Source organism: Helicoverpa zea, chromosome 24, assembly GCF_022581195.2.
Source record: "Helicoverpa zea isolate HzStark_Cry1AcR chromosome 24, ilHelZeax1.1, whole genome shotgun sequence".
NCBI lineage: Eukaryota > Metazoa > Arthropoda > Insecta > Lepidoptera > Noctuidae > Helicoverpa > Helicoverpa zea.
In genome coordinates, this window is record NC_061475.1 from 4158251 (window position 1) to 4176014 (window position 17764).

The window sequence follows — 17764 nt, forward strand, 5'->3', positions numbered from 1 at the left end:
TTCAAAGACTAATGGCTGTGCCGATTGGAGTAAAAAGGGCTATAAAGGTCGTAAATATGGAAGATAAATGTTTAAGATAGCGAATTATTGCTGCTGGCTGTTTCATTTATGTAATACCTTAGACGGCTGTCATAACCATTTCCTTGCAAAACAAAGCCTTAGGTAAATCTATTCACGAAAGAAGAAGAAAATATTCAGGACAATTTGCTGACATCGCCGTCGTATCAAGAACTAATATTAGTAGGGGAGCTAAATTGGAACCAAATAGGCCAATCTGTTGGATGTAGATGAACCGAAAATAGCTTACACCAGTCCCTTTTTACATTTACGGAAAGTTATTCGGAAGAAAAATGATTTTCTTACGAAATTGGTTAGTGTTGTTTGCTTAGCAGACAGCAAAAACAGCTATTGCAGTTTATTTGTCCTTCGTTAGTTTCTACTGATACCATACTTCACCAAAATACACTCAAGAAAAAAGGAAAGATTTGATTGCTTGATTGAATTGAGTAAGACTTACTTACCTACTAGACTATCGGGACAGTAACTGCTGAACTGATACTAAAACTTATTCCACAATTAGGAAGCTTCGTTTGTCATAAGAAATCTCCAGGGACGAGAGTGAAACCGCAAGAAACTGCTATCAAAAAATAAAACGAACTCAAGCAGACAAACGTCTAACAAATTATAAGAACCTGAACCAAAATAATAAAGGCATTATAAATTACCTCTTAAGGGTACAATAATAAGGGTTATTTCGGATCGCCTCCCTCGCATTTCGCCCAAAATATAAAGCATTGTAACAAATTGTCTGTGACAAAAATCTCGCATATAGGTACGCAAGCCGATGGATATTACCTCAGGATGAGCTACATAATTTTGTTAAAATATATTCGTGTCTGACTAGGAAAGACGGGAAAAACATATTACTTGATATTTGTAGCTGGATTTTGTTGGTTTCGTAATAACATTTTCTGTTGAGTTGCTTCGGAGTGGTGCAAGAGATATTTTTAATTGTCTGAGATTTTGAGAGAAATTCACTGCAGCATTTTTAAATATTTTTTGAATTTGTGCATCTGTGTGCTACACAGATTAAATTTCTACAACACTATAAATTGAATATTCTGCTTTAATTTTTATAATAAGCATTGTTGGTTTGTAAAAATCAAGACCAAAATAAAATAACAGCTATGTACGTAGACATTATTCAGTTTGTTGCCTATACATAGATTGTTCAGAATCAAAGTAGGTCTCCTATCTTGTCGCTTTATTTAGGGATCAAAGTCTAAATCAAAATCATTGATTCAAAGTAGGCTAATTAAATCAACATTTTTTCACGTTAAAATAACAAACGGACAGCACCCCAAAATCTTTCACCTTCCTAGCGGAAAGAAAAAGTGGTAAAGAACAAACTTCCCAGCAAGATATAAGATCATGCCTTTAGAATCACATTTATTTTGCTTACGTGTTCTTAAGATACCGTAATATACTCTAGTATATTTCCACCTTTTTCGAGCATTTCACAAGCACCTCGAGCATCGTATGAAGATGACAGTTTTACAACTCAGAACGCATTTCCTAGCAAATACTGCTAGGGAATATTAAAGAAATTTTATTACTAGTTTTATTTGAAACTAACTGTTTATGCGTTTTTGTACAGTTTTTGTTTAGAACTTCAACTTTCTAATTAAAATTAAACAGAGGTTGTTTATATACGAAACTAATAGTTTTATTTTAAAAATCAGGTCTGTCAGGAAAAAAGAGTCATTTAGTTTTATATCTTGTCTTTATTAATTTCAATGATTTTAATTACATTCCACAAAAGCTTTATAATTACACGTCAATATGGTTTGATCCCAATACAAAGTTGCGGGACACTTAAATTCTTTAGGTATCAAGTTACCTTCTAAATCTTTCAAGCAATAGAGGAACGATGTACAATCCCCTGGCTTTCCTATATACCCTTCTTCTGAACACGCTGTACTTGGTGCAACTGTTGACTCCGTAGAACTTTCAATAGTAGTAGACTCCGTGGTACTTGAAGCAACAGTAGTAGAAGATTCAGTATTACTTGAAGCAATAGTTGTTACAGATTCAGTCGTTGTAGTTGTAGTGTCATTAGATTGGATACCTAGTGCAGTGTTGATAGCAGTAAGTAAAGGATTGGCCCCATTACCGCAGACGTTATGGAAATCATCAGTCTCAATGCTCCAAATCATGATCTTAGTGATGCCCAAAGATTTGGCGAACTCGACTTTGGCGGTTATAGAATTGACATCGTCGTAGGAAACCCAGTTTGTGTCTTTGAAGGCATATGGGACTTTGGCGAGGGAGTCGAAGCTTTGCGTCCATTCTTCTGTTTGGAGGATGTTGCAGAACTGAAAGTAAAAAAAAGAAATTTGTGTAGCGATATATGGTTTCAAGCTAAATACTTACATCAAAATTATCTCAGAACTATATTTAATTGTAAACATGATTGAATAAAGCTTTCATTTTGTCGATAGGTAATTACTTAATTAAAGACGTAAATGCATTTTGCAGTTTGCACGAACTCAAGAAGAGCATTATCACAGAATAATCTTGATTGCTCAACAAAGGTAATACTCCTTGTGAAACGAAATACCAAAATTTAATTTATGCCATCTGCAGCTCCGAAGTCGTTGGGGAAACTTGGAAACTTGACTGTCAGTTGTTCTTAAAGGATAACTTAGATATGAGTTGAGTGTTGCCTAGCTTTCTTCTGTGTAGTTAAATGGTGGGACCGCATCATGTTTCAGTTGTGTGAGCTGCAAATGTACTTGGGTATTGTTTTGATGTTCATCCACATATGTGTGATGAGTTGGCTTACTTTGGTTCCAAGTTACAAGAGGAAAGTTTGTTTGCGGTTTAAGTTTTTGAGTGCTGGTTTTAAGGGATTGGTTTTTATTTTGAGTTCAGGGTTTTTAATCTGAAGTCACGTAATTTGTAACAAATCCACATAATATATGTAGTTTATAATGTTTTAGATTCGATCGATTTTATTTTTTATTTAAGAGGGCACAAAACAGTGCTTATCTACCAAGTTAGCATCTACTTATAAACGAGTACTTTGGTAGTTTTTCATACTAACCTCATTATAACCTACACAGCCGTCTTGGCCTATACCTGCTCCCGACGCCGGGGCTCTCACTCCCGTCTCGTGAGCATTCGTTAATGTAAACGTCCTGCCGTAAAATGGAATACCTACAGCTATTTTTTCTGGCGGGCAACCTGAAAACAAGAAATAATTAAAATAGGTTTAATCAGTACCAATTACTGCTACGCTGCCGTTTTACGGTAATTATATTTTTTATAGACCTACGTTTGTGCATGGTTGTTATCTACACTCAATATATGAAAGAGAGTTTTCATCACAGCCTAAAAATCGTCCACTACTAGAGAAAAACTGCTTCCCAACCTGTGAGGATTTGCCCACATTTGCCGCTCTGTTCTGCTACGTACAATTTAAATAACTTATAGGTAGTACGACACTCAAACTATTAACTAGAAATTGCACCTTGCACTTACTGATAGTTCCTACAGGGTTTTTTTACCTTCGCTAATCCAATAGTATAACGCTTGATCCACAGTAAACAGATCCTCTAGTACTGCGTCTTCATCGCCTTCTCCTTTATGAAGCGGAGCATTGGGACCAGTTACCGAGTCCCACGCACCGTACATGTCAAATGCCATTATATTTACTTACCTTCACTAATCCAGTAGTATAACGCTTGATCTACAGTATTCAGATCCTCAGCTACTGCATTCTTATCGCCTTCTCCTTTATGCAGAGGAGCGTTGTGACCGGTGACCGAGTCCCAAACACCGTGCATGTCATATGTCATTACGTTTATTATGTCCAAGTATCTGTTGAAGAGAAATTGAACTATATTCGATGTATATGTACCTAACCTTAATGCTTAGCGAAGAAAGCAAGAATTAATATAAATGGAATTCTAATTGATTAAGGTATGGTTGTTTTTACAACCATTGTTGACTGTCTTCACGAGTTTCATTCTTATACGATTATTTTGGGCAGTTCTAGTCCCTTAATTAACACATTGTTGCGTATTTACTCGTTTATTCAGTACTTAATTTAAGGTTCCGTAAGACATTCAGGCTCATGCGATTTTTTTTCTATGATTTCATCCTATCATATACCATTTGTTGGATCAATGATGTCATTATGAAACGACGCAAAACACACTTACTCCGAAATAGCCTTGACATTATAAGACTGTGAAGCCGAAGCTCTCACAGACGACACCGCAGCAGTTAACAAAAGTCCTTTCTTATCAAAAACTTCTCTGATTTCCTTCAACAATGTAGTAAAGTTCTCTATGTCTGCTTTCCCATGGACTGTATCTCTTCGGTTAGGGTATTCCCAGTCGATGTCCAGGCCATCGAAACCATGTGTTGTGATCATCTTTAGAGCACTGTCTATGAAGTTCTGTCTTAGCCTGGAGTTAGCTGCCATCTGTAAAATTGTCGTTGGTCAATGTTTTTTTTCTGTTTTCTATTATAATCATGTAAAGCAGTTATATATGGATGTTTTTCGCATGAAAGCGTTTGACCCATACTTGCGTTTGTACTGTAAAATACATGCAAATTGTCTTTGCATGTGTAAGTTTTGGAGCAATCAGTACCTAGTGGCCAAGTTGCCGAGTCATACAAAGATACTGTGCATGTACATTTACATACACACATAAAATATTCTCTCGGTTAATAATACATTTGTCGAAGCACATTGCACATGCAACAATAACTTACAAACAAAGAACAAAATAACCTGCAAGCAACATAAAAGATAGCAACCTTAAAGCAACCAACAATACTGAAAGTCTTCCAGCTAAAGAAATTAAAGTATAAAATATTAAAACTCTCGGTGATCAGAAAAAAGAACTTGATCAAACTTAAAGTCATTATTGGAAAAGTAAACTTACGACGGAGTACTTAGCGGACCCTTCGTTCCATCCGCCAACCGCCACAAGTGTTTTTAAACTGGGATTTTGCTGTTTCAGAGCGTTGAATTTTCCGAAGTTATCTTAAACATAGACAGACATACATAACACTATTATGACCTTGAGTTTCATAATGCTTTAAGTGAAAAACTCTCCTAAGACCGAATTTAATGGTTTTAGAAATTAAAATATGGTTCTTTAGGAAGATACAACAGAACTTCTATTGTGAGTGTAAAGAAATAAAGAACTCCTATTATAGGTATAAAAGTTACAAGACAGCGAGTTTTTTTTAAGAAGATTGGTTTAGTAATGACACATGATGGTGATGAAGTGATGTGCTGATGTAAATTAAGATTCACATATTCATGATGCTTTATATAGAACTGGCAAAGGCCTACATACCTTTATAAATTTAACACAACAAAAAATGGAGAAGAAAATCTTAAGGAATCAGGCCCTGTTTGTATAGAAAAACAGTAGGTACACCAAGTTATAAAAACTTACCTCTACCATAATCATTAGGCAGATCCAAGTAAGGATCCAAGGAGATAATGTTTCCTTCGGAGTCGATACCGACGAAAGCATAGACCAAATGTGTGCAGAGGTTAGGATTGATATCCGTGACGTCATACTTGCGGAGTCCAGTCCTGTAAGTCGCCCATGTGCTGTAGTAACATACTACTGCATCTGTGAAGTATAATATTCCTTGTTTTATTACGTAAAAACCGAATTGTCAACTTTCTCCTTTTGGGGAAGGCGGTTAAAGGAATAATAGCTCCTAAAATTTTGATGTGTAGAGAGACCGCCTACCCACAACGCGTTTGGACGTTAACACCAGATACACTTTGAGAAAATATTTTAGTGAGACGAATATTAATGTTTAACCGACTTCCCACGCAAACGCGATAAGGTTATTAATATCGTTGTTTCTATTTTTTATTAACAATCGACTTTTATCACTTTCTTTCTTTCTGCTCTTTACAAGGTACGAAACAAAAAATCTTTCTTCTACTCACTTTCGCTAGCCACAATATGGCTTAAAGCAAGCACGAACAACACACACACATTGACAGCCAACATTTCACTTATTGCCACCGCACTGTTTATTTCTCGTACTAAATACTTCCTTTATAAACTATTCCTTATCTAAAGAATATTTTTCTTTTACTAGCTGAACAATTGTTCATATGTCTGGTTGTATGTGCTCAAATAAAAAATAAAAATCTAAAATTTTAAAATCGATCTCAGTGGCGTGCACTTGGAGAGGCCTATGTCCAGCAGTGGACTTCGATAGGCTGATGATAATGATGATGTATGTGCTCATCTAAGGACCTATGTACTCGTCCGATAAAAAATCTTTCAGTGTAGGGAAGCCCATTTGTCGAATAAGACTACTTTTTGCTTGGGAGCGCGAAGTAGCTTTCTCTGGACGCGAGCGAAACCGTGAAAAACACATATATTTGATAGCAAAAAAAAACTATCGCAATTATTTTATAGTCATTAATTTTCTCATCTAATTCGTCATAACTATTTTAGACGCGTAGAAATTTTTGATAGCGTATGTTAAACCCTTCAGAAAACCGTCAGTGGCGTCTTTTATCCGTTAATTTATGATATAATTTAACTATTAATCTCGTTGCTAAGCTTAGCGATTAATTTACATTTAATAATATTTATTATGATTAATTTACATTTTATAATTACCCTTTATGACCGTTTGTCGTGAATATAATTAGGTACATTTCTTTCTTTCTATTTAAAGAACACTACAAACTTTTAGTCGGCCGATAGTTTGTTTGGGCTCATAAATCAGTATGAAGATGGATGTTAGCAAGCAGCGATTAGATATTTGTTCGGCTTCAGCCCGGCTGAAAACTTTGAATCGATTTAAGATTTTCCTTAAAAAATATTACACCCGTCGGGTCGACTGTTAACTCTACAAAGAAGGCTTAAGTCCGCAAAGAAGGCTTGGGAATCTAAACTATTCTTTATTGAAATATGAAAACAAAAGAAAGATGTACTTACGGTTATAATGCAATAGGTGTCGAAGCACTATTATCAGTAACGATGAATGAACGAATGATGATCCTTTATTCATAATCAAAGAAATGTATTAAGAAATATTGTTACACAATTTTATTCATTTCTTATCAACAATATATCATTTCCCTAAACAAAACATAGTGATTTATTGTGCGATTACAATGCTATGAAAAAATACATGACCAGTGAATTACTTGTAATTACAATCATCAATTAACTTATCTATAAACACTTGAGATATGATGATGTGGAATCATTATTTCTTCACAATAGAAATGAGTTGCCAATGAATCAATGATGATGATACTGAAATATTGTCAGATTTTTTTTTGCAAGGTTTGCACACTGCAAAAACAGCTATTGCAGTTTATTCGTCCTTCGTTATACCATACATCACCAATATACTTAATTCAAGAACAAAGGAATGATTTGATCGCTAGATGGAATTGAGTACCTACTGGACACTAATATTGGGATCCAAACTGCTGAACCGATTGGACAACTTATTCCACAATTAGGAAGCTCCGTTTGTCATAAGACATCTCCTGGGACGAGAGTGAAACCGCAAGAAACTGCTATCAAAAAATAAAACGAACTCAAGCAGACAAACGTCTAACAAATTATAAGAACCTGAACCAAAATAATAAAGGCAATATAAATGCATTATAAAGGCATTTTGACGACCTCTGTGGTGCAAAGGTCACCAAGCCGGACTGCGGAATCTGAGGTCCCGGGTTCGATTCCCGGTTCGATCGACATTTGTGTGATGAGCATGCTTGTTGGTCGTGGTCTGGGTGTTACAATATGTATTTATAAATATGTATATATGTAGCTATATGTACTTTATCAGTTGTGTTAGCACCCATAACACAAGTTAATTAATAACTTACCATGGGGCTAACCAACCGTGTGTGAAAAGGTGTCCCGACATTATGTGTCCCGACATTATAAATTACCTCTTAAGGGTACAATAATAAGGGTTATTTCGGATCGCCTCCCTCGCATTTCGCCCAAAATATAAAGCATTGTAACAAATTGTCTGTGACAAAAATCTCGCATATAGGTACGCAAGCCGATGGTTATTACCTTAGAATGAGCTACATAATTTTGCTAAAATATATTCGTGTCTGACTAGGAAAGGCGGGAAAACATATTACTTGATATTTGTAGCTGGATTTTGGTGGTTTCGTAATAACATTTTCTGTTGAGTTGTGCTTCGGAGTGGTGCAAGAAATATTTTTAATTGACTGAGATTTTGAGAGAAATTCACTGCAGCATTTTAAAATATTTTTTGAATTTGTACATCACATCACACAACATGTGCTGCACAGATTAAACTACAACACTATAAATTGAATATTCTGCCTTCATTTTTATAACATGCATTGTTAGTTTGTTAAAATCAAGACCAAAATAAAATAGCAGCTTTATATGTAGACATTATTCAGTTTGTTGCCAATACATATGTAAAAGGTCTCCTATCTTGTCCCTTTATTTTGGGATCAAAGTCTACGTCAAAATCATTTATTGAAAGTAGGCTAATTAGATCAGCACTTTTTCACGTCAAAATAACAAACGGACAGCACCCCAAAAACGTTCACCTTCTTAGCGGAAAGAAAAAGTGGTAAAGAACAAAGTTCCCAGCAAGATATAAGATCATGCCTTTAGAATCACATTTATTTTGCTTAAGTGTTCTTAAGATACCGTAATATACTCTAGTATATTTCCACCTTTTTCGAGCATTTCACAAGCACCTCGAGCATCGTATGAAGATGACAGTTTTACAACTCAGGACGCATTTCCTAGCAAATACTGCTAGGGAATATTAAAGAAAATTTATTACTAGTTTTATGTGAAACTAACCATTTGAGAGTTTTTTAACGGTTTTTATTTATAATGGCAACTTTTTGACACAATTATGAACATTAATTACGTTTATTCTTCACTCCGATTCATAATAATATACGAAACTTATAGTACTTTTGGAAAAATCATCTCTGTCAAGACAGAGAAAAAATTAGTTATTTAGTTTTATATTTTGTCTTTATTAAATTCAATGATTTTAATTACATTCAACAAAAGCTTGATAATTACACGCCAATATAGTTTGATCCCAATACAAAGTTGCTGGACACTTAAATTCTTTAGGTACCAAGTTACCACTAACGTCCTTCAAGCAATAGAGGAACGATGAGCAATCTCCTGGCTTTTGTATGTACCCTTCTACCGTACACGCACTACTTGGTGCAACTGTTGACTCCGTAGAACTTTCAATAGTAGTAGACTCCGTGGTACTTGAAGCAACAGTAGTTGTAGATTCAGTGGTACTTGAAGCAACAGTAGTAGAAGATTCAGTGGTACTTGAAGCAACAGTTGCATCTGACACAGTCGTTGTAGTTATATTGTCATCAGATTCGGTACCCAGTGCAGTGTTGATAGCAGTAAGTAAAGGATTCGCCCCATTGCCGCAAACGTTATGGAAATCATCAGTCTCAATGCTCCACATCATGATCTTAGTGATGCCCAAAGATTTGGCGAACTCGACTTTGGCCGTTATAGAATTGACGTTGTCGTAGGAAACCCAGTTAGTGTCTTTAAAGGCGTATGGGACTTTGGCGAGGGAGTCGAAGTTTTGCGTCCATTCTTCGGTTTGTAGGATGTTGCAGAACTGAAAGTCAAAAATAATTTTGAATTTTAGTATATGGATATAAGATTTCAAAATTATCTCGGAACTATATTTAATTGTAAACATGCTTATACATATAAAGCTTGCAATTTGTCGTTAGGTAATTATTTAATTACGTAAATGTAGTTTTGCAGTTTGCACGAACTCAAGAAGAGCATTATCACAGAATAATCTTGATTGCTCAACAAAGGTAATACTTCTTGTGAAACGAAATACCAAAATTTAATTTATGCCATCTGCAGCTCCGAAGTCGTTGGGGAAACTTGGAAACTTGACTGTCAGTTGTTCTTAAAGGATAACTTAGATATGAGTTGAGTGTTGCCTAGCTTTCTTCTGTGTAGTTAAATGGTGGGACCGCATCATGTTTCAGTTGTGTGAGCTGCAAATGTACTTGGGTATTGTTTTGATGTTCATCCACATATGTGTGATGAGTTGGCTTACTTTGGTTCGAAGTTACAAGAGGAAAGTTTGTTTGTGGTTTAAGTTTTTGAGTGCTGGTTTTAAGGGATTGGATTTTAGGTTTTGTTTTTATTTTGAGTTGAGGATTTTTAATCTGAAGTCACATAATTTAAAATAAATCTACATAGTTCAGAAGGTTTTAGATTCTGTCGATAGTATTTTCAATTCAATTAAGATTTTTGTACTTTGTTCGGTTTTTTACTATCTATTATTTATTTATTTACTTGTTGATCAAAAAGGTATATTTTAAGTACTACTAACCTCATTATATCCTACGAAGCCTTCTGTAGCAGTATATGGCCCAGCTATGCCTGCACCAGACGCTGGGGCTCTCACACCAGTCTCGTTAGCACTCGTCAATGTAAAGGTCCTGCCGTAAAATGGAACACCTACAGCTATTTTCTCTGGAGGACAACCTGGAGAAAGAAACAAAAGTAAGATAAATAAGAAATTTAGAACCAAGTAGTCGCCACTCAAGAAGTGAGTTTCTTAAATATCTTTCGAACTTTTTTATTGCTTTAAATAAATAAATGGGATATCTAGCACTGAAAGAGATTTTTTACTGGTCGATTAGTTCCTCAGCTTAACGCGTTAAAGCAATAAGACAAACGAACAAAACATTCAACTCTTCAGCTTTAGATGCCATAAAACTCATTTTTGGCTTTGCATATTTTTATAGGTATTTCATATTTTTAACAAGTATTTTTTACTTACCTTCGCTAATCCAATAATACAAAGCTTGGTCTACAGTATACAGATCCTCAGCTACTGCATCCTCATCGCCTTCTCCTTTATGAAGAGGAGCGTTGTGACCGGTGACTGAGTCCCACGCGCCGTACATATCGTAAGTCATTATGTTTACTATGTCCAGGTACCTGTTGAAGAATGAATGTAAAGTATTAGAATGGATGACTATTTTATTTCAATGTGCAGTGAAGAAATAAAAAAAATATTTTAGTCTAAACGAATCTTGTTGATTAAGGTTGTAGATGTAGAGGATACCATGCCATCATGCCTGATTGCATCCTAACGAGCTCCTATCTTTCCCAGAAAGATGCTTATGTTTTTCTAAGATGCGTAGATATGCATCATCTATTCAACATTTAATTCAGGTTTAGAAAGTTCTGATACAACATTTAGGATTATGAGAATATTTTGCTGGAATTTTATTAAGTATGTGTACCTACTTAAGCGCATAACTATTATTGATTCGTATACTTTTCTATGAAACTACTCCAAATATACTTACTCAGAAATAGCCTTAACATCATAAGACTGTGAAGCAGAAGCTCTCACAGACGAAACCGCAGCAGTTAACAAAAGCCCTTTCTTATCAAACACTTCTCTGATTTCCTTCAACAATGTAGTAAAGTTCTCTATGTCTGCTTCCCCATAGACTGTGTCTCTTCGGTTAGGGTATTCCCAGTCGATGTCCAGGCCATCGAAACCATGTGTTGTGATCATTTTTAGAGCACTGTCTATGAAGTTCTGTCTTAGCGTAGAATTATTTGCCATCTGTAATGGAAAGTATTGCTAGATTATTGTTGGTTAACTATTTAAAAGTTCGAAAAGGTTAGATTTTCATTCGTATGTTTTCTATATTAGCTAGATGCTACATTTCATGAAAACGGGAGCCATACTTGGGTGTGTAAATGTACCTACATGCATATTGTCTTTGAAATCAGAAACTCAACAGCGTTCAGTAGTGACCGAGTCAAACAAAGACAATGTGGTTGAACATTTACAGCCAGTTTCTACATCAAAAGTTAAAGCCAAGGTAAAAGTCAAAGTAATGTCTAAAGTAAAAGTAACGGTCAAATTCAATTTTTCTATTAGTTTTGCTGTCACTCTAGCCTTGAAAAAACGTATTTGACCGTTACTTTTACTTTAGACATTAGCATTAACTTTTGATGAAGAAACTGGCCGTTAGACACATAGGTACATACCTTTGTGTCTAACGGCCTTGCTTGCAATGCAATGTACTTGCCTTGATTAATAATAACAAAAGGAAGGTACACCATATTGCACGTGCAACAGATAATTTATTAACAAAGAACGAAAAAACTGCAAGTAAAATTAAAGACAAGAACCTAAAACAACCAACAAATACTGAAAGTCTTCCAGCTAAAGAAATTAAAGTATAAAATATTAAAACTCTCGGTGATCAGAAAAAAGAACTTGATCAAACTTAAAGTCATTATTGGAAAAGTAAACTTACGACGGAGTACTTAGCGGACCCTTCGTTCCATCCGCCAACGGCCACAAGTGTTTTTAAACTGGGATTTTGCTGTTTCAAGGCGTTGAATTTCCCGAAGTTATCTAAAACATATACATATAAAACATGATCAAAATATAGGTATTTTAGGAAATATAATTAACTATTGGGTACTTTCGAAAGATAAAAATGAATTTCTATTGCAAACTAAGGTAAAGGCAGAAACACACTTACGTGTCGTGTGATGCGCCAGAAGCATAAGTATCGGTTTAATACATTTAATATGGTGAGACATATATGTCATGTCGTATCGTGTCGCAGCACGTGTGTTTAAATGGATGAACCGGTGGGTTCTGGTGCATCACGTCACGACACGACACGTAAGTGTGTTTTTGCCTTTAGTCAAGAGATCACGTGAAATAAATTAGAATCCTTGTTCGAGACCTGGCAAAATCATTTTTTTAAAGTTGGACAACAAACGGAGAAGACCATCTTAAGGAATCAGAGCTCTAAGTACCTATAGCAGTACTGCATGTAATATAAAACTTACCTCTGCCATAATCATCAGGCAGGTCCAAGTAAGGGTCCAAGGAGATGATGTTTCCTTCAGAGTCGATCCCCACGAAAGCGTAGATCAAATGTGTGCAGAGGTTAGGATTGATATCCGTGACGTCATACTTGCCGAGTCCAGTTCTGTAAGTCGCCCACGTGCCGTAGTAACATATTACTGCATCTGTGAAGTAAATATTGTTTAATTATGTATGTAAGGAGTTTTTTTATGTCCTGTAGCGAGGTGACTTGGTTTCTGCCCAATCCAAGATATCCTGATAGTGATCTCGAATACGGTACTCATTTTCGCGTTACGTTCTTTGCTCTACCATGTTTAATGATTTACAAGTTCTTATATGCCAATTATAAAAAATACAAACATCAGAATTGAGAACTTTCTCCTTTTTAGGAAGGCTTTTAAAAGGAGTAATAGCTACTCAAAGTTTCATGGTAAGAGACTATGTACCCACAACGCGGACGGACGTTAACACCATAGAATCTTTGAGAACTTATTTAGTGAAATGAAAATAGGTACATATTTTGTATATTTTAACCGACTTCTCAAAAAGGAGGGGTCATCAACTTGGATAATTCTATTTTTTATTTTAACAGCAAACATATTAACAATCGTTATTTATTACTTTCTGCTCATTACAAGGCTTGAAACAAAAGAACTTTCGTCCACTTACTTTCACTAGCCACAATATGGCTTAAAGCAAGCACGAACAACACACACACATTGACAGCCAACATTTCACTTATTGCCACCGGACTGTTTATTTCTTGTATCTACCAAAGACTTCCTTTATAAACTATTCCTTATCTAAAGTATCTTTATCTTTGCTAATATTATAAAGCTGAATTGTCCGTTTGTCTGGTAGAATACACTCATCTAAAGACCTAGGTAGTCGATTGATAAAAAATCTGTGTTCCAGTGAGACTAGAGGCTAATTTTTACCCGGGTGGGCGACGTAGGTACCTCTAGATGCGGGCACATCCATGATAAATAAATAGTACCTATTAAACTTTGTTCATTTGATAGCAAAAACTATCGTAATTATTTTATAGTCATTATTTTTATCTTCTAATTCGTCATAACTATTTTAGACGCGTGGGGATTTTTGATAACGTATCTTAAACCCTTCAGAAAACCGTCAGTGGCGTCTTTTATCCGTTAATTTATGACATAATTTAACTATTAATCTCGTTGCTAAGCTTAGCGATTAATTTACATTTTATAATCACTCTTTGTGACTGTTTGTCGTGAATATAATGACATTTAGAGTGCCCACACTACAAACTTTTAGTTGGCCGATAGTTTGTTTGGATTCATAAATTTATGAGTATGGAGAGTTAGAAAGCATATTACAACGATCAGATATACAAGGTGTTGATTTGCATTTGTGCCATAGTTCAGGAGGAGGTCCTAAAATACGTAAATAATTGATTAGAATTAAGGTAGACGGGAAATAGCTAATATGCACTGGTTTTTTTTGTCATTGTTATGTCGTAGTATTTCAGAAGTAATCCAATTTTATGAATGAAAATTATGAATGATCGTTGCGTATGCTTTGTGTTTGCGTTTGTGTGAGGGCGCATAGCGTTAGCATAATTACGTCCTTTAATATGGCAGGGATGCAAATCAACAGCTTGTATAGTAGGCTTCAGCCCGACTGAAAACTTTGGATAGATTCAAGATTTTCCTTAAAAAAAATTACATTCATCTGGTCGACTGTTAAAGGGCTTATTACATTTGACTAAATTCAGTCGTCTAAATAGGTTTGTCTAGTTAGGTTTCTAAATGATTTAATGAAAACTACCTTCCTAAATGCGATTACATTTGACTGAATTTAGTGACTGAATCATTTAGACGACTGAATTTAGTCAAGTGTAATAAGCCCTTTTATTGAAATATGAAAACAAAAGAATGATGTGAGTACTTGTACTTATAATGCAATATGTGTCAAAGCACTTTTATCATTAACGAAGAATGAACTTGATCCTTTATTCATAATCAAAGAAATGTATTAAGAAATATTGTTGCACAATTTTATTCATTTCTTATCAGCAATAAATCATTTCCCTAAACAAAACACAGTGATTTATTGTGCGATTACAATGGTATGAAAGAATACATGACCAGTGAATTACTTGTAATTACAATCATCAATTAACTTATCTATAAACACTTGAGATATGATGATGTGGAATCATTACTTCTTCACAATAGAAATGAGTTGAAAGGAAATTAGGTCATTAATGTTTATGAAATTACTATATTATGAGCCAATGAATCGACAATGATGATGATACTGAAATATTGCCAGATTTTTATTTCTGCAAGGTCTTTAATGCAAGGATTAGGTACCACAGTAATCACAGGTCTTTTCAATACTGAAAACATTAACTTGCACTCCGATAACTTTTTCGAAAAATCCCACTGGTTTGGATTAGTTCGTTTCGTTTAATTTCTCCAAAGATTTATAATCTTCTACTTTCATAAAAATATATCTTATATACCTTATCAGCTTAAACTAATTATTGAGTTTCCGTAGCAACAAATTACGTGCAATTTTAACAATAAACTTAAGATCTAATTTAATGATTACGAAAGTAGCAATAAAATTGTTAAGTAGGTACAGTCAGCACCAAAAGTCGATGAACAGAATCAACATAACAAAACACCTGTTCACAATAAAATGCCATAAGTTATAGTCGCAACTAGGAAACAAAATAGACTGTACACCAGAAATTTACAAAAGTCGTTAAACACTAGTATTTCAAAAGTATCTGTGCACTAGTATTCCTAAAGTCGCTGTACACCATCAATCCCAATGTCGCTGAACATCATTGTATCAAAAGTCACTAAACAGCAGTAAATACAAAATTAGGTTAACAAAGTATATTTTTAATGTTGCCGTGTGTAATATACTTTTGACGCGTAGTAGTTAGGTACCTTACTACTTACCTATATGTGGTTGGACAGTCTACTTGCACAGTATATAGTTAATAGCATACTAATGGAAAAGTGTTTAAGAAGGAAAACAACAAAATCCTCTCAGTGAAAACTTTACTATCGTCACTCTCAATTTATAAACAGAAAAAGCTGTAAAAATTAAACGGAGCCTGCATACAGACGGCACATTTTCTTAAAACCTGATAAAAAATAGAAACAAATGCCAACTTAAAGTGCAATAAACAACAAAAGGCACGCCTCGTATTTCTCCTTGCAGCGAGAGAAAACAAAAAATACCAGTCCAAGAGAACTACATTTTTAAATTCTCATTAGTTCGCTTACTTGAAGGGAACAATTTCAGTACGCGCCCAAACCTGATTGTTTACAAGCATCCACCATGAAATTGATTACTGAAAATCCAAACTGGCTGGAAACACGCGAGAGAAAATTGAATTTTTAAAACCATACAGGGCTTTTATGCTAGAGTATGGTCTAGTTTTATTTCGAAAAACATTGCAGTAATAATTTAGCTAGGCCGACGGCTAGCTGCTCAAATAAAAGTCGAAAAAATGTCTCTACGGCCACATGCGCTTTTTCGGCCTATGTGGGTTGTCCATGTATTTTCTATCTACGAACACTGGGCCCAGCTAAATGGATTCCGTGTGGGTTTCAGAGGTCTTTGTCCCAATATTGACTTTCAAGTGTTCGGGAGTGTTTTTTTGCCAATTTCTACTTTATCTATTGCCTTTGTTGTGTTTGTGGTGTTGCATCGTAATTTTAGGGATTTGTTAGTACTATTTATTTGGGTTTTAAGAAGCTTTAAGAAATAGAAAAGTGTTTTGATTTATTGTTTTTAAACATTGCTAATTAAAATTATGGTAAAGTTGAACCTATCCCGTTTAATTTTGCAATTAAAAGCATAACTATCACATTTTTAAATCGAGCTCTACAATTTGTAGACTATATTTTAGATCCTTCCTTCGAAATTATCATATATCGAAATAAATAGTCAAGAACTAAATAAGTACTAGTAGGTAGGCATAATATTATCGCTATTGGTCCTAATCAGTATTATCAGATTACAGCCCAATTAATTCAAGTGTACATAATTAATTATTAATTAGATCTATCACTATTGTATCGCTAGCTAACAAGGTGACGATTATTATATTACGTCTGATTTTAATTAAAAGTTTGTCGTGCCAAATCTGTATGTATGAACTCAGAAAATGCTGCACGGATTTTCATGCAGTTTTCATCGGGGATAGATTGATTAATTTCCCGTGTCACAGGATGGTTCCCAGTTATGACCACTTCAATGAGACTTAAACACACAATTAACGAAGATAGTTTGGTCAGAGGCCTGCACACACAAGAGGTATACACCCACCTTCTCTATCTATCCATTTATATTGAATTCTACATACCCAGAAAAAAAATAGCAATACTTTTTTTACCTCTCGGACATCGATCACAGAACCTCAAGCCTAGCAAACTCACCACCGTACAGGACTATTATTCCAGTCAATATTACAATCCAATATTTTTACACGGCCAACATAACAATCGCAATCATCGCACATTGTGGCTCTGTGTAAGGCTACGTCCTGCGTCCTGCCGGGGCTGCGGGATTGTTCCAAAGAGTTACCGCGGTCCTGGTACTCAAAGGGCTTAAGGAACATGATGGGTTTTAGTCAGTAAGAGTCTGACACTCACTCACGCTGCTAACCCACAGCGAGAGGGATCATTCGTTTCGACGTGAACACGAATGCTAAGCGATATGAAGCGACTTGAAGGATGTAAGCCATATAGCGCTTCGTCACGTGGGCTACTTCAAAAGCAGTCGACTGTATTTTGTTTTCGCTACGTGTTCGCATCCA

The 17764-nt window shown here is 35.2% G+C and overlaps 2 protein-coding genes across 2 annotated transcripts; both read right to left on the bottom strand.

Annotated features, from left to right (window-relative positions):
- Positions 1-1764: 1764 nt before the first annotated feature.
- LOC124642468 (probable chitinase 2) lies at positions 1765-7089 on the bottom strand. The gene is made up of 7 exons (XM_047180902.1): positions 7002-7089; positions 5481-5663; positions 4959-5059; positions 4227-4492; positions 3722-3882; positions 3107-3246; positions 1765-2375 (listed from the first exon to the last, which is right to left on the bottom strand). Exons 1-7 carry the CDS (start codon positions 7072-7074, stop codon positions 1803-1805), a joined length of 1497 nt encoding a protein of 498 aa, XP_047036858.1. The 5' UTR covers positions 7075-7089; the 3' UTR covers positions 1765-1802.
- Positions 7090-9043: 1954 nt separating this feature from the next.
- LOC124642403 (probable chitinase 2) lies at positions 9044-13739 on the bottom strand. The gene is made up of 7 exons (XM_047180808.1): positions 13618-13739; positions 12930-13112; positions 12383-12483; positions 11414-11679; positions 10879-11039; positions 10426-10580; positions 9044-9687 (listed from the first exon to the last, which is right to left on the bottom strand). The coding sequence occupies exons 1-7, from the start codon at positions 13679-13681 to the stop codon at positions 9082-9084; spliced, it is 1536 nt and encodes a 511-aa protein (XP_047036764.1). The 5' UTR covers positions 13682-13739; the 3' UTR covers positions 9044-9081.
- Positions 13740-17764: the final 4025 nt, after the last annotated feature.